The 22376-nt window shown below is 39.4% G+C and overlaps 1 protein-coding gene across 1 annotated transcript in view; it reads left to right on the top strand.

Annotated features, from left to right (window-relative positions):
- Positions 1 to 273: 273 nt before the first annotated feature.
- LOC126195688 (cohesin subunit SA-2-like) overlaps positions 274 to 22376 on the top strand; it is a 357264-nt gene continuing 335161 nt past the window's right edge. Inside the window, exons 1-2 of the mRNA XM_049934316.1 lie at positions 274 to 457; positions 698 to 923. Coding sequence (XP_049790273.1) covers positions 274 to 457; positions 698 to 923 — 410 coding nt within the window. The remainder of the gene's footprint in view (positions 458 to 697; positions 924 to 22376) is intronic.

Genomic DNA, 22376 nt, shown 5'->3' with positions numbered 1-22376 from the left:
TCAGTTTGTCTTAGCAGTACTTCGTTATGTTAATTCTATTCACTTAAGCTGATAATTTCAGTATAAATAATGACTGTCTATATTCCACTCCACCTAGGGAGAAGTGTACAGATTTATGTAGCTTTTTGTGTGCTATGTGATTCAGGAAAAATCACCACACAGTTGGTGTTCTCGTTTTCTCTTTTTCAATTGCATTTATGATAATTTTGTTCAAATGTGTTTAGAAAATGATGAATCTTTTCCTTGCAGAGAAACAACATAGAATTTCCATTGATGGGGAAAGAGAGAAAAATAAAGAAGACTTGCAACAGCTATTCTGAATTTATACATCTCCTTGTGAAACAGTGTCAGAATTCCATCTTGTATGATGGTGGTCTCATGCAAAATATTTGTTCTTTCTTGGCTAAGCTTTCAGTGAGCCGAATTAGAGGCTTCAGGCATGCCAGCACTTTAGCAGGTTGGCTCTTTGAATGTACCCTCTGTCACTATAAAATATGTATAAAAACAATTTAGCACGTTGTACTGAAACATTGGTCTATGGAAAACATTTTTTTCTGTGATGTTATTACATATTTGTTATGTTAAGTCATCTTTTCTTTCAATCACATACTTATTTAACTGTGAAAAGGTTATTACTTAATTACTCAATGTGTAATATTATCATTTTACAGATGTGCTAAGTATATTTCTTTTGCAGGTCTAAATCTGTTAACAATACTTCTGGAAGTAGCACATGAGATTGAAACAAACATGAATGAAATTCAGGGACAGTGGGATAAAGAGAAAACAAATGATTCTGATGAAATTACAGTAGCACGGCTAGATTTACTTGAGTCAAATCTCAATGAGCTTGAAGACAATATGCAAGAACTACAGAATATGGTTTGGTTCCTGTTTGGTGCCATTGTAGTTCATAGACTGAGGTATGTTAAACAGTGCAGTGATTGTTATATGAATCTATTGTATCCAGGACAGTGTCACACATACATGTACTTACGCATATAAAATTCATGCTAGAACTGGAACATGACTTCCACAACATTTGGTAATTTAGGAAATGGATATAAATTGCTCAACATATGAGCAACTTATTAAATGTAAAAGTAAGCTATTGTAAGTTGATAGCCACTTTTGTTTATATTATGTAATAATACAATTATTTATTGTTGCCTTCATATATATATGAATGATTTAAGAACCAAACTATCCCTTTATTGGGGTAAAAAAATAGTGATTAGATTTAGGTGTTTGTATTGTGTTGTTGTTTTATATTTTGTGCAATCTCACTAAATTTTTGTGCAAACAGTTATTTAATCCTCTTTTCATCATCACTTAAAAGTAATGCAGCTAAAATGTCAGTGGCTTTACCACAGCATAGCTGTTGTTTTCCAAATGAGCACCAATTCAACACGCACTTTAATCTGTTGGGTAGGGTGGCAACAGTGTTCTGCAGAACAAAAGATTCATTCTTTAGACAATGTCTAGGCTGAGGCTGTCAAGGAGACCCTGCGATCCACTGATTTAGATGAGGTTTCTCTTACTTGTTTGGAGCCATTTGGAAGTAACTCCTGTGAAGGTCATTAGGTCACTAGGCATCCTTCTTTGAAAAACTTGAAGGCCATGATGCAGGATCCATTTCAGGTGGAAATTCTCTCTCTGTGTGGGTTGTTAGAAGGGGGACAGGGCAGAAGAGAGAAGTAAAAGGACTGTTGATGTGCTGGTGAAATAAAGGGCTGTGTGGTGCTGGAATGGGAATGGGAAAGGGGCTCGGTGGGTAAAGGCTGGGAGGGTTATGGGAATATAGGATATAATGCAGGGAGAGTTCCCACCTGTGCAGTTCAGAAAAGCTGGTTTGTTAGGTAGGAACTGGATGGCTCAGGCTGTGAAGCAGTCATTGAAATGAAGAACTTTGTGTTGGGCAGGGGCAGCATGCTCAGCAACTGGGTGGTCCTGCTGTTTCTTGGGCATCCTTTGTTGGCCATTCATGCAGACAGACACCTGTTTAGTTGTCATACCAATGTTGAATGCAGCCCAGTGGTTGTAGCTTAGCTTGTAGATTACATGGCTGGTTTCACAGGTAGCCCTGTCTTTAACAGGTTGGGTGATGCTTGTGACCAGACTGGAGGAGGTGGTTGAGACTGCTCATCACTAGAGATGCGACGGCCATAAATGGTTAGGCTTTATGGAAGGGACTTCTTTGTATGGAATGTGTGGTAGCTGTTGAAATGGAGTTCTAGTGGTTGGTAGGTTTGATATGGACAGAGGTACTATCTGTGAGGTGGAGGTCAACATTGAGGAAGATGGCTTGTTGGGGTGAGGAGGACCAGGTGGGGGGGGGGGGGGTCAAGGTTCTGGAAGAATCTGGATAGTGTGTCATCACCCTTGATCCAGGGCACGAAGATGTCATCAAGGAATCTGAACCAGGTGAGGGGTTTGGGATTCTGGGTGGTTGGAAAGGAGTCTTCTAGATGGCCCATGAATAGGTTGGTGTAGGATGGTGCCATGTAAGTGCCCATCACTGTATTGGATTTGTTTGTAGGTGATACCTTCAAAGGAGGTGCAATTGTGGATGAGAACATAGTTGATCATGATGACTAGGAAAGAGGTTGTAAGTTTGGAATCTGTCAGGTGCTGGGAAAGGTAGTGTTCAATAGTGGGAAGGCCATAGACATAAGGGTTGTTAGTGTAAAGGAAGGTGGCCTCAGCAGTGACAAGCAGGGCACCATGTGGTAAAGGAACAGGAACTGTATACAGGCAGTGGAGAAAATGGTTGGTATCTTCTATATAAAAGAGTGGGTTGTGGGTAATAGGCTGTAGATTTTGGTGTATGGGAGCATGGATTCTGTCAGTAGCAGTGCAGCAACTGGCCACAACAGGGTGACATGGGTGGATGTAGAAGGTTGGAGTGCAGGAAGTGGTAGGGTTGAGGAGAGAGGTGGCAGGGTTGAGGAGAGAGGTTCTGGGATGGGCCCAAGGATTTGAGGAGATACTAGAGATCCTTCTGGATTTCTGGAATGGGGTCACTGTGGCAGGGTATGTAGATGGATGAATCTGACAGCTGTAGAGTTGTTCTGCCCGGTAATCCTTACAGTTCAAAACAACAGTGGTGGAAGCTTTGTTAGCAGGTTGGATTGTAATGTCGGGATCAGTTTTTTGGTGGTGGATTACAGTTCTTTCTGCAGATGTAAGGTAAGCTTGTATGTTGAGGGATTTGGGGAATGATGGTGATGCAAGGTTCAATGTTAATAAATTCTGGAAAGTTATCAGGGCATGGTTTAGGGGCAGTGTGGTGGGTCACGATTGAAAGAAGGTGTGAACTGAGTTAGACAGTGTTCAACATGATCTTTGGTTGAGCCCAGTTGGTAGGGTTGGCGGCGATAGGGGTTCCACAGTAGGGACCAGGAGAAGGAGAGAAGGTCTTTAACAAGTCCTGCATGATTGAATTTGTCTGTGGGGGTAAGGCTTTCAGAGGAAAGGTTCATGTCTGTGTTTCGGGGCTGTTTAGGTTAACGGTGGCATAACATTGTTGGTCTCCATATTGACATTCGCTGAGAAAGGATGTTACACACACACACCCACACACACATACACACACACAGTCTGCACCAGGGATCACATACAACTTAAAAAAGTGAAGTTGGCTCATAGGCTGATCACTTTTCGTCCTTCAAATTTTAATTTATTTGATTTTTAGTAAAATTAAATAGGGGAGACATACTGGTGGAATTGAAGCTAACAAGGAAAATCATGAGACGTATGTGGATGGTCAGCCTATGAGAACAGTTGCCAAAAACATCAAAGGATTTATGCAATCTCTGCTACATTGTGAGAAAAACGTTCTGGAATATCCCCTAGGCTGTGGCTAAGCCATTTCCTCTTGATATCCTTCTAAGAGAGCTGGTTCAGCAAGGTATGCAGAAGCAATTTTGTGTAGTTTGGAAAAAGAAGATACAGCAGAACTGCAGCTGTAAAGGCCGACTCATGTCTGATAAGATCATTGCCGGCAAAACAAGGGTCCAAGTTAGAGCACCATTGTTCAGACACATTTTTAATCTATCAGAGTGTGTACCCCACTGCAGGTGAAAGGTTCGTCCTGGAAATATTAATAGGATGCAGCTGAGCCATATCCCTGCAATCACATTTGTTGTAGAAGTGTTAGTCTGTGTAGGTATCCAGGACAGTTTATGTGAAATTTTGAAAGTGGGAGAGGGAGAGATTAGAAAGAGACACTGACAAAATGGAAGGGGTCGTGAGGAGTGACTTTAAGTTTCATTACCTGGACAGTCTCTCCTTTCAGTTTTGTATTTCCCTCCTTTCCAATTGCTGAAGCTTCCTTTTCTCCTTTTTTCACTCACGGCAGTGTTAGTTATGATCATGGTTGTCCCACATTTTTGACTGTTCTTTTGGAATATGCCTCAAATTATGGCAGATTAGTTGATGCAGATGTGGATTCTTACCATAACTTATTGTATCTGAACTGCAGACTAAAACTGAAGAAACTGCGTAAAGATGGTGACTGGTGTGCATACTACTGAACCATCGGTATAACAAGTTATGATTGAAAAATGTACCAACATGAGTGATTTTTTAATGCCCTTTGGAACATTTAGCTATACATTGTGCCCTTTGGGACATTCAAAAAGTTTTGCACAGCTGTCTCTAATTTTTTTATTTTTTGCAGGAGGAGAATGAAATTTTTTGTGAGCATACTTGGAACATTTACCTATACATTGAGCCTACTCAATGTAGCCTCCATCAGTTGTGACACATCTGGCCCAATGTTCTTTCCGTAATGTAAATGCACTTTGGTAAAATTCTGGGGATTGACTTTTACACCATTGCTTGACACAGGAAATAAGGTCTTTCTTACTATCAAATGTTTTAGCGTGCAGATGGGCCTTCAGACGACCAAAGACGTAAAAATCGGACAGAGCGAAGTCCGGACTGTAGGGTGGATGAGGAACAATTTTCCAACCCATTTTCCTGATTTTCTTGTGCATCATAAGGGCTGTATGGAGTTTAGCATTGTCATGGTGTGGTCTGATGAGCTGACCCTGAAGCTGTGGTCTGTGGGTCTTGATGGCACGTCGCAGCTTGTCCAATGATAAACAGTCCCAGTTAATTGTGGAACCAGGTTCCAAAAAGTCAATGAAAATGACCCCACACTGATCCCAGAAGAAGGAGGCCGTTACCTTGTGGCCTGCTGTTCATGAAAGTCTTGGTTTCTTCTTTCAGGGGGAAACCAGGAGACGCCACTCCATGGATTGCGTTTTGCTCTCAGATTCGGACAAAAACAACCATGTTTCATCCTGGGTAATGATGCTGTCAAAACACTGTTTCCACTTTTCAGTAAAGGTCTTAATGAGACCCTCGCACACATTCTTCCTCATCATTTTCATTTCTCTTGTCAGTAATCTAGGTATCCAACATGCACAGATTTTTCTGTACCCTAGTGACTGTACCAGTGATACCACACTACCCAATGACAAACCAGTCATTCCAGTAGGCTGTCGTGTTGTCACACATCTGTCATTTTGCATTATTTGATCAATGGTCTCCTTATTCACATTACTCACTGCCGTCGATGGTCTACCGCATCGTGGAATGTCCAGTAGAGAGAAATCACCTTCTTTAAACCTCTGCAACCACCACTGAATACTGCTGCGAGACACTGTGTCCTCCCCATAAACAGGGAGCAACTTCCTGTGAATCGATGTGGCAGAGTCATCACCGGTCTTGAAGAGGAACTCCCATCACCGACTGTTGTCGCAACCTGACATCAATGTCACGGTCCATTATGGCTCACCTGTTAATAAAAGAAAATACTTTTATATACCAACTTATAGCTAAATGTTCCAAGTAAGTTCACAAAAAATTTCATTCTCACCCACCAAAAAATAAAAACATTGGAGACGACTGTGCAAAACTTTTTGAACGCCCTTTGTAGAACAAACCACAGAGGTTGCAACGTAGGTTGCGGATCACATGACAAGTTTCACAGGTAGCCATGCCTATGATACGACAAGAGGTGCTTGTGACCATACTGGAACAGTTGGCAGTAATGGGAGGATGTTTGGGACAGGTCTTGCATCTACGTCTATTGCAGGGATATGAGCCATGAGGCAGGGCATTCAAGCAGCAGTTGTGTAGGTGCATAGCGGAATACCACTGTGGGAGTGGTGAGGAGGACAGTGGGTAGGACATTCATCATTTCAGCATATGGCAGGAGATAGTTGAAACCCTGGTGGAGAATGTGATGCAGTTGCTCAAGTCCTGGGTGATACTGAGTCACGAGGGGGATGCTCCCCTGTGGCCAGACAGTGTGACTTTGGGAGGTGTTGGGTGACAGGAGAGGTAAGGCACAGGAGAGATCTTTTTGCTCAATGTTAGGAGATAACTATACAGTCAGTGAATGCCTCAGTGAGACTCGTATATTTTGAAAGGGACTGCTTGTCACTACAGATGTGACCGCCATGATTGGCTAGGCTGTCTGAAAGGGACCTGTTGGTATGGAATGGGTGGCAGCTGTCGAAGAGGAGGTAAGTTGATAGGTTTGATATGGATGGAGGTACTGATGTAGCCATCTTTGAGGTGGAGGTCAGCATTGAGGAAGGTGGCTTGTTGTGTTGATGAGGACCAGATGAAGCAAATGTAGGTGATCCTAAAGTAACAGTGAGCAATGAAGGAAAGAAGAAACCAGAGACCTTCTATAATGCCACAAAGTATGGTGTGGATGTCATTGATAAAGCGACTCATAAATATTCAACTAAGGTTGCTTGCAAGAGATGGCCAATGTGTGTGTGTCACAGTATCCTAAACATGGCAGCAATGAATGCATGGATCATTTACAGTCAAGTACCCAAAAATAACCTGAAGAGGAAAGTGTTCATTCTTCAGTTGGTAAAAGGACTCATGAATGGGAAACAGCAAAAAGTGGGACAAGAGCAAGAAAGCCTATTAAACAAACAAGCTGCTGCAGGGCTGGACAAATAAAAAAAGTGAAAGAAGTGTTGAATTGGAATGTGCAAAGGAAGTAAGATGAATGACATCTGTAACAAGTGTGTAAAGGCAGTCTGTGGAAAATGTGGCTAAAAATAACAATGCTCTGCTCAATGTATCATTTTAATGTGTAGAGACAAACAAATGAAATAAATGAAGAAATTTTAGTAACTTTTAAACAGTTCACACTCCGGGGTATAAATGTAAAGTTTTGTATCCAAAACAATAATTTGAAATTGTTAAAATTTTGAAGTAAGTATATAAAAAACAAAGGCCTTACTTTGTGGATTTTTTTATGCAAATCCCATTAAGGGTCAAATAACCGCTTCCCACTGTTGGGTGCCACATTTTCCATTTAAGTGATAAAATGAAATGTGGAAGTAACAGTGATTTTACATATGCCTGTTCAATATTTATTTATTTAATCAGATCAGATTAGGGTGTTAATAAATGTTCTCTCTTTTAATGCATTATTTATGTTTCCTTTTTGTAGTTGACTGTTATGTTAAACAATAGTTAAATAATAAAAAAGACAACAGTTCATTGAGCATAGTTTTCACATTCAGCACTATAACACCATTTGAGACATACTATAATACCATTCTAGACCTTTTTATGTAAAACATAACATATGTTCGGCAAGCCTGATACTTATCGACTCATACCTCAGTGGTTAAGGCACTACACTTGCTGCCAGTAGGAATATTGTTCAGATCTGCTTTTATGTGGGGGTTTTCCGTATTTTCTCTAAATGATAAAGACAAATGCTGGGATTGTTCCTTTGCAGAGACTTGACATATTTGTTTCACTATGTTCGTCTTATATGAGATTGTGCTGTACATCTAATGATCTCGTTGTTGAATAGTGTTATTAACCTGTAATCTTCCTGCTTCCTTGTTGAGACTCATAGTCCTTGAGTAATGTCATCTTATATTTTGACCTTAAACTAAGAAATAGTATAATTTGGACTTGGAATCAACTATCAAAGAAATTTCGTGAACCTAGTTGTTTGGCCTCACTTTCAAATCAGGTTCTCTTTAACTCATTTTTAATAAGATATATAACCAAAGAATTTTTATTTGCTTGCTTAGGGAGCCTTTCACAAGACAGCATTTTCTGTTACACATCATTCTTGAGCTGTGGTATCTTCAGGCAGCATTTGCTTGATTTTTGTGACCTAATATGCAGTACTATGTTATATTAATTATTTTACTGGAGAATATCTACATACATACTGTGCAAGCCACTATGTGGTGTGTGGCGGAGGAGACCCTGTACCACTACTAGCCATTTCCTTACCTGTTCCACTCGCAAACAGAGCAAGGGAAAAATGACTGTCCATAAGCCTCCGTATAAACTCTAATTTCTTGTAGCTGAGCTTTATGGCCCTTACAAAAATGTATATTGATGGCAGTAGAACTGCTCTGCAGTCAGCTTCAAAAGCTGATTCTCTAAATTTTCTCAGTAGCGTTCCTTGAAAAGAATGTTACCTCTGCTCCAGGAATTCCCATTTGAGTTCCTGAGGCATCTCTGTAACACTTGCATGTTGTTCCAACTTGCTGGTAACAAATCTAGCACCTCACATCAGAATTGCTTCAGTGTCTTCCTTTAATCTGATCTGGTACGGATCTCAAAACGCTTCAGCAGTATTCAAGGATAGGTCATACTAGCATCCCGTTTTCAGTCTCCTGAACAGTTGAACCATACTTTCCCAAAATTCTTCCAATAAACTGAAATCGACCATTCGCTGTATCTTTAGACAACTTAATTTTTATCATGCTTGATTTCTAGGCTAACTAGTACTAGGATTAATAGTAAAATCATAAAACTGACAGAGCTCACACCTTGTGGGGTGTATTTCTGGTACTTCGTCTGAACGTATGTTGTGTAGAATGGACTATATTAGAATATAGTATTGCAACCATTGTGTTGACATAACACTGAAATAATTCCAGCAAAACCAAAAGAATTGGGTTACACTGTTACACCCTTTGGCATTATTTTTTATACTCATACAATTCCAGGTGGTTATGTGCCAGAGAATGTTTAAGATACAATGTACGTATAAAAATAACCAAAACCATGTATAAACTTTTAAAAAATTAAATTACAAATTTGTCATTATACGTATGTAAGTAGAGTGACAGTACTGACACCTTCCAGCATTAATTTTGACTCTTATACATTTTTGAATGACGTACAAAAACCATGTAGATATAAATGTATATGCAACACCATCTAAAAGCTTTTAAAACCAGTATAGAAAATGCTTTTATTCATATTTAGGTAAAGTGACTGTGACATCATGTATTGCCATAATGCGCTCTCGGCATTTGAATCTGAAGAATGATTGCTCCCTGTTACTGCAAATGAGACTTAGTCTACAATACAACATTACAGTTTGCTGTATGAAATGTTTCTTATCTAAACATGAAAGGAAACAAAAAGTACCTGTGTACATACCTGCCAAACACATTTTGTTCTCTCATGGTGTTCTGCCATAGCGGCATGAAATAAGGGTAACTATGTAAACCTTATTGCCTGTCTTTTGGACTTACTGGCCTCATTTTTTGTAGTCAATACCAGAGGTGACGTGAAGCACTCCCAAAAGTGAGTGCTTTTTGTTGACATCTGCTCATTATGCAGTGTACATCTGGCTGACTTTTTACTACAGAGTATCTCCATCTCCTAAAGGAGACTGAGATGTATTCTCTTTTCACCTCTGTGCAACAATTTTAATTGTGATGGCAGATCTATGTGTGGGGGGTCATATCCAGCAGAAATCAAATGTGCTGCAAAATTAGATCTGGCAGCTATATCTTTCCTATCCAGTGTGCCACATGCTTGCAGGCCAGGCCAATCTGCATGTTTATGTTGGGCGAACTGGAAGAAGGCTTGTGAAGTTCCACAATCAGGGACACAGCAGACAAATCAAATTTTGTGGCACATTTGATTGTTATTGGCCATGCCCATATATCATGCCACTGCAACACCAAGCGAGAACTAAATGTGTTTCGAAGGACTTATGGTACACGTTTCCTTTTGTGTTTAGATAAGAATAATTTCATAAAAACAAACTGTATTGTTACATTGTAGACTGTCTCATTTGCAGTAAAAGGGAGTAATCATTCTTCAGATTCAAATGCCAAGAGTGCATTATGGCAATACATGGTGTCAGTGTCACTTTATCTAAATAAGATTATAAGCATTTTCTGTGCTGTTTTAAAAGGTTTTGGGTGGTATTGTGTATATCTACATGGTTCTTATGCGTCATTCAAAATTGTATGAGTGTCAAAACTATCGCAGGAAGATGTGAGTACAGTCACTCTGCTTAAATGTGTATAGTGACGAATTTGTAATTTGGTCTTATAAAAGTTTTTACAAGGTGTTGTGTATTTTTATGCACCCATTTTCCTAAACCTTTCCAGTCTCATTCACCCCTCTTCCTTCCCCTCCAGTTCTGCCAGAAGAAGGAGCCACTGGCTCCAAAAGCTTGTGTAAGTTGAAGATTTTTGTGTGGGTGTTCTCCTGCTGCTGCTTGCTGAGTTGATCTTTTTATCTATTCAATTACTTATTTGTACATTGTATTTTAAACATTGTCTGTCATATAACCATTTGGAATTATGAGTATAAAAATTAGTGTCATAGAGCACAACAGTGTAACCCAATTCTTTTGGTTTTGTTGGAATTATTTTAATTTTATGTCAGTATAGTCATTGCAATATTATGTTCCAGCACGATTCGTTCTACACTACATACATTTGGATGAGATTCCTGTCAGTTTTATTATTTTACTGTTAGTCCTACAGATTTTTATGTTTGAGGTTATTGACGTATGCATGGATTAGATACTATATATCGTTAAGTCTTTATTCTCACCAATAAAAGATTTTGTAATAACAATCATAAAAGAGGGAATTTTTGTGTCCATTGTTGGCAATGGGCATAGCTGCATAGGTCCCTGTAAGCAGCTAGCCCAGTTGCAATTAAACGTTCAGTCCGACAAGTACTGTTCATTGATATGGGCAGATATTACCGTTTGACTGCCTGTATTTATGAGTCCAGTGGACTTTAATTCTATGTATGTGATGCAAGTGACGTGTTCAGTATGTTCTTTCTCGTATAGCTGGGAAGGTGTTGTGTGTTATAGTGCAGTCTGATTGTGTTATTCCTGTTTTATCTGCGGCACTGATGATGAGCATGCAGTGATTGAAATCAATTTGCAACATAAACAAAGATTTCTACTTCAGCAACAAATGGTGACTGTCTTTGTGTTTTAATACTGTTTCCTTTATTTGCTGAGATATTTTTATAGAAGAATATTCAGTGATTTTTTCCTCATGTGGAATCTGAAATATTTCATCACTGGTATCTACATTATGAATGGTTTTTGTGACTTCTTTGACAGACTGTATTAATAGCAGTAATAGCTCTTTTGCAGATACCTCTATTGGCCCCAAAATGCCACTAGAAGAAGTTTCTTTAGTGGAATACCTTTGACGTTAAGCCCATGGATATTTGTTGTGTAACAGTTCATTCTGTTGCAGGAGCTCTGTTCTCATTTGAAAATGATAATGTTTGGCATAACACTTTGGACAGGAGGTTTTAATTGAGGATTAAATCCTTTACATAATTCGGCCTTGGCACACATTTTCTAAATGCAGTGGTCTTTTTTTTTTTTAATATTTACTGAATTCTTTCCCGGCGTTAGCTATGGAACACAAGACTGTCTCTATTATCAGAACATGGTTAAATATTGCCAAGCCGACGTTTAATTATCATTGATAAAACACACTTCACTATACATTTAAGTTATTTGAAAGAACCAACAAATTGTTAAATTTCAATGTTAACTATCCGCCTATGAATGCACAAATGTGAAACTAGTAATAAATTCCGTCAGTCTCAGGATCGCTGTAAAAGAAAAACATTTTCTTAATTCACTGCTAATTTTTATCTGCTCCCGATTTACAGGTTTGGTTAAATTTTTCTTAGCGGAACAATTTTTTAAATGTGCCGCCGCTGCAAATCGTTCGGTCATGGCACAGCCTAGCAACACTGCTAAAAATGTTGAAAATTCTTTAAAGAAATATTATAGATGACATGGGCAAGCTAATTTACATTAGTAATACACACTTTTGTTAAATTATAATGTATTTAGACACAACAATAATTCAACTTACATTAGTTTGTAATTTCTCCTCTAATGGCGGCTAACTCTAGATACAGACAAAAGAAGTCTACCCATTCATAAAACGCTACGTTACAGCTTCCTCTCACTCTCAGCTCTCGAAGAAGACGACAAAGAATACACAATACGTGGTGCTTTTTATACTACTGCTGACCATTAACATCTCTTTGTAATCTTACAACATTATTTTCCTCTGTGGCTGAATTTTACATTTTTGCTGTCCCAGATATTGACACATTTCGCAATTACATTATGAGTATAGAAATATTACAATCATAAATACATTGAGAATATAACTACAGAAAATATTACAATAATAACGAATGTCCTTTACACAAAATTAAATAATATTTTTTGTTAAATAATTACAGTATAAACAAATTGCTTCATAGCGGCGTATATAGTACAGTTAAATTTTAGTTTATTAATAGTGTGAGTGTTGCCAGGGAACGTTACATTGCCCCCTGGCAGCATTTGGCAAAGAGTTTCTATACTTTGACACAATGGTGCCAGTAACGTGCTTTACAATTCTGTATTTTTTTTTAATGAAATGGCTCTTTTAATTATTCCCAGGGTTATATATGTTCATGGCTCCCCCATTTGGGCGAAGGCAGACAGGAAACCTGGGCAAAACTGTGCCGGAGCCCAGCCATCCCAGTTGGTTCATGATTAATCTTGTCTCTTTAACAGTCATTCTTTTGAATTGATTTAGCAGTTTGCCATCAACGGTTACATAATATCACAGTCACATACAGTTCAACGAAAGTTTTTTGTGTGTGATTAACAACTCGTTATTATTAATTTTGCGATATACTGCAAGGTCACTTGTCCTAGGATATATCACTTAGTTTTTTGAAATCATTTAGCACAGCGTCACTTTTTATAATGTTCCCACTACCTACATGTTACAAATCCATCTCCTACACTTGTTAGTGTTCATTTTCTCTTATCAGTTTATGGGTATACATAATAAATGTTCAGTGTTTATCAAAAATGGAGTCATTGACATGTTATGCAGTTTGTGTAAATATTTTGGAATATGTCAATAATGCTGTAGTTGGTGAGCGGTGCGGAGTGATTGTTGAGCGGTGCTCGGCGCGGCGCGTCGGCTCCGTGTAGGTCACCGCCCCTGGTGTTGACAGCTACAGCGCGGAGAGGCGTGTGGCTGTCTGGTCTCCTACGGGCTGCTGCGGTCGCTGCATGGCTGAGGTAGCCGGATGCGCGTTGTATATCAGCTCGCCCGTGTGACATCTTCTTGCAGTGCTCCAGCAAACATGCAACAAGTTCACAAACAGTGTACTATCCTTATGGGCATTTTTCCTGCTGTGGGAAAAAACGCACACAGTTATTGGCAGTTATTATTCAGTAGGCCTTCACTAGTCTGGTTTGCACAATGTTTCGGTGTCACAGTAACACGTTTTATGGGCACACAATGTTTTTTCACCATGTCATGACTTGTCATTAGTCACACGCAAGTTTTCACGTTAGGACAAAATGTATCTCTGTAGTCAATGCGCTTTCCTAGCGTCCCTTGACACACAAAGAGTTATAGTTTGACACTAACTTGGTCCACCGTTCGTTATCGGCTCACTGTTCGTGTCGTGCTAGTTCCTTGTCCACTTGCACACACGGCGATGATACAGTTTCTTATTGCTTGTTCAAAACAACCTCGTGACGTATTGCTGCAGGTTTAACAGTCACTGTCTGTCTCTGCCACACAATACTGCACTTTTGTTTAAGTTTTTTCATTTACAATGTTCGTTGTGCAATTTTTGTAACAGCACATTCGTAACTTCTTTGTTCACTCTTTACCAAGGTGTGTGATATTTGCGTACATGGTAACAAATATTAAAATTTCGTATTAGTTTGCCCAAAAATCATCTATATTTATGTTCGAGTAGATTTTATTTGTGCATTCCAGCCGGACTCAGGCATATTGTTCAATAACACCTTTGAAATTATGTCTCACTTTACTTGCAAGGTCCTACGTAACCACAGTGTAGTCTCTGTAGGCTAAAATTGACTCAGACTGTATCAGGCTAGCTCCTTTTTACTGATTGGATCTGCACATGCTTCAATTGAAGCTTCTTTGTGCGTAACCTTGCGCTACTTAAATTTGCAATAAGTTTGCCTCCCATGGTGCCCTCGGGTCACTACTGGGTGCATTATTCTCTTTGATAACACTGGTTTGAAAATAAAGTTCTCAGGGTCTCATATTATTGGTATTATTCTGGGTTCGGATCTGTCAATCTGACAGCTACATATATACACATATATATATAATAGAAAAGATTGTACAAAGAAATATTTCAAGTTTGACACACATATAGAATATTATGCAGTACACAAACTAATCACTACTAAAATGTTCCTCCTGACTGATCTCTGTCACAATTTAACACTATAAATAATTGCACTAATCAGGTTATCTGTGCAGACATTTAGAGCATGTTTAAGCTAACACTAATTAAAAGAAGACATAACACAAATATTCATAAACAAAAGAGAAAGTCAATCATATTCTTATAACTAAATACTTCTACACTAGTACATTATCTCTACAGATCACACATCATTAATGTTCATTCATTTTCAAAAGAATGGTGTCCCTTTTTTTTTTTTACACATAACACATAGGACTATTAGTCATTTACAGTAGGAACATTTTCACATCCTTACGCGGATACAGTCCCCGTACTCTCCGTGATTGGGGATCTGCTAAGAGATAGCTACTATTTCCTTCTTGGACTAAGGAATGGAGTATGAGGCTCGACAGGAGGTTTTGTGAGGCTTCACCTCGATATTGTATTGATACCCCTTAACAATTCCTGGTCGTTCTGAAAATACATCTGCATAATTAGATAATAACTGTACCAAATCCTGCTGTTGCATTGAGTTCAGATTTTCGGACTGTGATACTTCGTTCACAAGTGCGTCCACATTTGCTTTTAATTGATCACTTTGTACGTCTGGATGATAGAGATGTTGTCCTAGAGAATGATTGTCTAAATGTAGTATCCACTGATTCCTACATTTTATGTTAATAGCATTACAATTAGGCACAGGTACCTCTTCAGTTCTGAGCATGGACAATTCTATCCTCCTACCCGCGTTCATCAAACTTAATTTTCCCCGAGAAAAATCTACCCCCAAAATGCAGGCTACCTTTAAACCCTTTACTACCAGTAATGAGCACGCTATGGCTTCTCCCCCTATATACATCTCTACCCGCACTTGGAGTTTAATTATTTGTCGCTGTGCACTGATGGCTCCAGTGACTTTGCAATTGTTCACAGGAAAAGTCAGCATACGCTTTTTTTTCCCAGTACTCTGAATAAGTCCACACTCATGACACTGACAGTAGCACCTGTATATACGATTGCTTGCACATCAATATTGTTAATTTTGATCTCTATTATCGCTTGTACTTTGTCTTTGTGCTCCTTTTTGCACGTGGGTGGTTCAGTTATTAATTCATATCCCATCTGTACCCCGTCATTATACCTGAGGATACAGATTTCCGATGTTTTGTTCTGTGTCGGGCTGCTCTCACTCCAAACCTCAGCCGACGATGGAGAGCGTATCTCGGCTGAATCTAGTTTGTTGGATTATTACTGGTGGATGGGTGTGGCTGCTCTGTGTCGCTGACCTCCACTATGTGTAAGTTGTGTTGCGTCGGCCGCCACGGTTGCGCAATTGGCGCATTTTGTGGTGGCAATCGGTTATTGTCATATCTTTCACTGTTTTGCCGGTCCGGACTGGGCCTCTGGTTCTGTGGCCAAGTTCGGTTTGCATCGTTATAGGTATCAGTGTTCCACGGCCCCCTGGCATTTTTCCATCTACTATTGCTTGGTGGGCCTGTTTCATATCCGTCATCGAACCTCCTTTTCCAGTCATTATTCACTGGCGGACTATTGCCGTTCCGGTCTCTACCTCTATTCCCGTTTTGTACATAATCTTGTCTCCTATTGTTACCTCCGCCGTTTCCATTATTTGGTGGAGGCGTGTTATTTCGACCATTACTGTAACCATTTCCGTTACTTCTAGCCTGTTCAGAGGCTGCCTTAACATCCTCCTGAATCAGGTCAATTGAGTCCAGAACAGACAAGAAATGTTCCATGTCGTTCTCCGGTACGTGTATAAGTTTTTCCTTTACGTGTATCGGCAAGTGTGATTTCAAAAGTCTGATCAAATCCCGGGATGAAATCTGCTCGTCCCAGTAACGGGTCTTATTAATGTATTTCTCAAAATATTTTCGCAAATTGCCTAATCATGGAGAATACGGCTCTGGATTATATACCTCTTTCCGTAATCTCTCCTCAATACATGTTGACCAATATTTTGCCAAGAATGCCTTTTCAAATTGCTCATATGTGTCACAACTGTCAGCTGCTTCGGTTGCCCATAATGCAGCATCTCCTTGTATGTAAGACATAACGAACTGTATTTTCTGTGTATGACTCCAAACGCTAGGCAAAATGTTTCTAAATCCCTCGATGAACACTACAGGGTGAACAGATTTCTTCTCCGTTGTAAAGATCTGAAACTGTCGGTTTTTAATCAGGCTTTCTTCAATCACTATTTTGGAGTGACATTTGTTTGTTTCGCTAACATTGGTTGCCTGTTCTGTCTCGCAGTCACAATTTTTCACTGCTGTACTTATATGCCTATCATTGTTGGACCTGGCTGGCGTGACACACGCCTGTGCGTCGCCGTGCAGCAAGCTGTTTTCCAGCTCCGCAAGACGACGGTTGAAATTCCGCTGCCACAGCGGAATGTCAGTGTGCACCACCTTTTTTAGGTCCTGCACTTCCGCATTGGAGCCCACGTCTTTGGCTTCAATCGCAGCGTGCACCTTCTCGTCTATTTTTTTTATAAATTTGTTTTCAATTTTTTGCACTTGTTAGGACATTTTCTGATCATTTACTTGACTTGTGTCAATTTCTAATTGTTCCATCCTGTTAGCCAGTACACCGATTTCACCCCCGATACTGGCGTTAGCCACTTGGATATTATCTACTCTTTCGCTCAGTTCTTGCACTGCTTTGGGTATGGTTTCACAGTTTTGTTTCAAACTAACAATCTCACTTTGCATAGCTTCCAAAGATTGCATTAACTGCAAATCTCTCTCATGCTGGCGTCGATCACGCTCTACTTGTTCATGCATAAACGTAGCTTGGAAATTGAGCATGCGCTCGAACAGAACTCTTAATGATTGCACTTCTGACACCTCACCACTCTCTGGTCCGTGTCTAGTGCTTGTGGGTGGTACAGTATTTCTACTTTCAACTGAATCACTGGCTGGCAGTGGCAACATTTCTTGCCCTTGTGCCCCCAGATTCTCACATTGTACTTTCTAACTCGGTATCACTGCTTGCTAACTGTTGTTCATTATCCATGTTTATATCTTTCTGACTACGCAATCTAACCATAGTCAACAAAAGAAACAAAATCTGAACTAAATATCCTAACACTCAGGTTTCACTGACATAATCACACAAGAAATGGTCATTTGTTGAAACACACTTATTATATACTACAATGACTAACTACTCAAATGTCCTGTTATTTTTACAAAAAGAACACTAACAACAAGCACACCACTAATGATACGAGAACACTGCACTGAGGCTACTTTACTACCCACAGGACAACTACACTGTAGCTTTACCTTATGGTGATCTATCTTGGGTGCAGCTGCCCCCTGGTATTGTGGTAGGTAATTAATTTTTCGATATAATGAGCTCTCTTCTTCAGCTTGCCTCTGGGTATATAGTGTTCTCATGCAAAAAATCATATACAGGTATTACCACACAATATTGGTTAGGCAATACATACAATACAGTAGTTAGTCATTAGTTGTTCTCCAACAAAGTTCGACTACAATAATTCCCTAGTTATCTCATGGGTATTTTGTGGCCACTGCATATTCGGGCCCCACGTTGGGCGCCAATTTAATGAAATTACATTAAAGAATAATAATCAGTTACCTTTTTTAAATTTGTTTTTAGTTAATTTATCTTTTGTTTTCTTTCTGTCAGTACGTACGAACTTTGTTGTAGAACCTCTTATTTACGTGTGGTAATAAAAATTCATTTACACAGAATTAAGTACATTTAAAATTACGTGAATTCATATTAACTGATTAAGAATATTTACATAATTCGGCCTTGGCACACATTTTCTAAATGCAGTGGTTTTTTTTTTTTTTTTTTTTTTTTTTACTGAATTCTTTCCCGGCATTAGCTATGGAACACAAGACTGTCTCTATTATCAGAAAATGGTTAAATATTGCCAAGCCGACGTTTAATTATCATTGATAAAACACACTTCACTATACATTTAAGTTATTTGAAAGAACCAACAAATTGTTAAATTTCAACGTTAACTATCCGCCTATGAATGCACAAATGTGAAACTAGTAATAAATTCCGTCAGTCTCAGGATCGCTGTAAAAGAAAAACATTTTCTTAATTCACTGCTAATTTTTATCTGCTCCCGATTTACGGGTTTGGTTAAATTTTTCTTAGCGGAACAATTTTTTAAATGTGCCGCCGCTGCAAATCGTTCGGTCACGGCACAGCCCAGCAACACTGCTAAAAATGCTGAAAATTCTTTAAAGAAATATTATAGATGACATGGGCAAGCTAATTTACATTAGTAATACACACTTTTGTTAAATTATAATGTATTTAGACACAACAATAATTCAACTTACATTAGTTTGTAATTTCTCCTCTAATGGCGGCTAACTCTAGATACAGACAAAAGAAGTCTACCCATTCATAAAATGCTACGTCACAGCTTCCTCTCACTCTCAGCTCTCGAGGAAGACGACAAAGAATACACACTACGTGGTGCTTTTTATACTACTGCTGACCATTAACATCTCTTTGTAATCTTACAACATTATTTTCCTCTGTGGCTGAATTTTACATTTTTGCTATCGCAGATATTGCACATTTCGCAATTACATTATGAGTATAGAAATATTACAATCATAAATACATTGAGAATATAACTACAGAAAATATTACAATAATAACGAATGTCCTTTACACAAAATTAAATAATATTTTTTGTTAAATAATTACAGTATAAACAAATTGCTTCATAGCGGCGTATATAGTACAGTTAAATTTTAGTTTATTAATAGTGTGAGTGTTGCCAGGGAATGTTACAAGGTGTGGGAGTGGGGACATTGCTTTAAAAAAAAAAGTGTTGTTTTTGCTGCTTCCATATAGAAAATTTTTCTAAAAGGCACTAGACCTGGTTAACACAAATGCTGTATTCAGGTTTACATTATTAACTATACTAGTTTATTGCTATATTCTTAAGAACAACTTCAGAGTTGTCCCTTTCAGAGTATACAGCTTTTTGTAAGTTTTGGCTATGTACTCGTGTCTGTCTTCATACTCTTCCCCTCCTTTTATATTTGAGTAAGTTCCTCAATTATAGCAGCCATTGTTTCTCAAGAACTAAAACCAGAGAAGGTAGTGATCCCAGGATGATATTTTTCCTCTGCAGTGGATACTGTGGCAATAGGAAACTTCCTGTCAAATTAAAACTGTGTGCCTCTGCCTTTCATGGACAAGTGGTCTACCAACTTTGCTACCCAAGCACAACTCACAATCTGTCTTCACAGCTCTATTTATGCCAGTACCTCATCTCCTACCTTCCAAACTTCACAGAAACTTGCAGGATTAGCAGACCTGGAAGAAAGAAATTGCAGAAACATGACTTAGCCATAGCCTGGGGGATGTTTCCAGAATGAGATTTTTCACTCTGTAGTGGATTGTGTGCTTATATTGAAACTGTGTGCTGGACCGAAACTTGAACTCAGGCCTAGGCCATTCACTGGCGAGTACTCTACCGACTGAGCTAACCAAACACAACCCACACTCCATCCTCACAGCTTTACTTCTGCCAGTACCTTATCTCCTACCTTCCAGACTTCACAGAAGCTCTCCTGCGAAACTTGCAAGACTAGCGCTACAGGAAGAAAGGCTATGCGAAGACATGTCTTAGTGGTGGCCTGGGGGATGTTTTCAGGATGAGTAGATTATGCGCTGGTGTGAAACTTCCTGGCATGTTAAAACGGAGTGATGGACAGAGACTTGAATTTCGGACCTTTGCCTTTCGTGAATAAGAGGTTTTGCCAACTGTGCTACCCAAGCATGACACATGACTCATGACCTGTTTTCACAGCTTTACTTCCACCAGTACCTTATCTCCTACATTCCAAACTTCACAGAAGCGCTCCTGTGCAGGATAGCTTCTGTGAAGTTTGGAAGGTAGGAGGTGAGGTACTGGTGGAAGTAAAACTGTGAGGACGGGTCCTGAGTCATGCTTGGGTAGCTCAGTTGACAGAGCAAAGGTTCTGAATTTGAGTCTCGGTCCAGCACAAGGTTCTGATCTACCAGAAGGTTCAAGGTAGTGATGTTGGTCGCTGGGCTCTGGAGCAAAATTGACTTTCTAATTCATTCCATTGGATTCAGGTCATGATTCTGAGCAAGCCAGTCCATTTCAGGAATGTTGTCCACTGACCATTGCCTTACAGATGCTGTTTAATGGCAAGGCACATTGTAATGCTGACACAGTCATCGTCTCTGAACTGTTCCTCTCCTGTACGTGATACAAAATACTATAAAATATGTTCAAATTATTCTTCATTTAGTGTTTTCTAAAGTGCAAGAAGGACCATACACTAACCACTGCTTCCTCCTTACATCACTGTTGACTCTACATGTGATGGCAGGTAAAATTCACGAGGCATTTGCCTTTCCGAACCTTTCCATTGGATTGCCAAAAGACATGATTCATCACTTCGAATCCCTCATTTTGTCATTGACTGTCCAGTGGTATCACTCTTTACACAAACGCACGTGTTGTTTAGCATTGACTACATAAATGAGTGGGTTATGAGAAGCTACTCAGCCATTGCATCCGATTACTTTTTAACTCCATACACACAGCCTTTTTGCTAGCTGGACTCCTGGTAGCACTTTGGAACTCACAAGTGGTTTCTTCTGCTGATGTCATGTGATTGTTTTACACCCACCCTCTCCAGTGCTTGACAGTCCTTGTCCATCAGTACATGAGATCTGCCTGGGCTTAGTGCATCTGTGGTTGTTCCTTTGCATTTCCATTTCACAATCACATCACCAATAGTTGACTTCAGCAGCTTCAGAAGGCTTGAGTTGTCCCATATGGATTTGTTACTCAGGTGATATCCAATGACTACTCCACATTCGTAGTCACTGAACTCTCCTGTCTGATCTGTTTTGTTTTTGTACTGTCAACACCTCCTCTGTGACATTCAGTGATCAGTTATACATTACATAGGATTGTCTGGATCTTTTCCTCAGATAGTGTATCTTTACCTACTACATGATTGAGTTTTTCCCTTTATTGTTTCTTGATCAATTCAGACAGATATTTGTCATTTGATTCGTCACCTTCCTCCTACATTTTTAGTCTGTTTAGATCACATATGATGTGCTTCCCAAAATATCTGAGGATTTCATTGTACCAGTGAAACCAGTAGCAGTATGACATTCCACTGCTAGATGTCTTTAGGTACACGTCTTAACTTCTGCAACACAAAGTTGCCTCGTCTTTGGTGCATGCAGTTGTGAATTGTAGTGGTGCCTGTCAGGATATGTTCCAGTGCTTCTGCGGGTTGCGAAATGAGTAACATGAAGGAGCAATGGATTTGCATCAAATTCTGTTTCAAGTTTAAGAAAACTGTAGCTGAAAGCCACCGCATTCTGTCAAAGACATTTGATGAGAATGCACTGAGTCCAGCCAGGACATTTGCATGGTTCAAGTGCTTGAAGGAAGGTCAAGAATCTGTGCAAGATGACAAACATTTTCGTCAACTGTCAACATGCACAACACCAGAAATGATTATGAAAGTGCATGACATGATTCACGAAGACTGAAGGCAGATACGAGACTTGGCTGTCGTACAATACATTTCAACGAGTTCTAGCTGATGAACTGAACATGTGATCAATTGAGTCATAACGGGTGATGGATTTTGGGTTTACAGGTACTACCATGAAACAAAGCAGTGACTATCATGATGATAAAAACAGTCTTCTGCAAGGTCGAAAAAGCTCAACGAGCTCGTAGCAAGTAGCAATATGAAGGCAATGCTGATCGTGTTCTCTCTCTCTCTCTC

Source organism: Schistocerca nitens, chromosome 7, assembly GCF_023898315.1.
Source record: "Schistocerca nitens isolate TAMUIC-IGC-003100 chromosome 7, iqSchNite1.1, whole genome shotgun sequence".
NCBI classification, from domain to species: Eukaryota; Metazoa; Arthropoda; class Insecta; order Orthoptera; family Acrididae; genus Schistocerca; species Schistocerca nitens.
The sequence above is the reverse complement of the archived record's forward strand: the minus strand, read 5'-3'. Positions and strand labels throughout refer to the sequence as shown.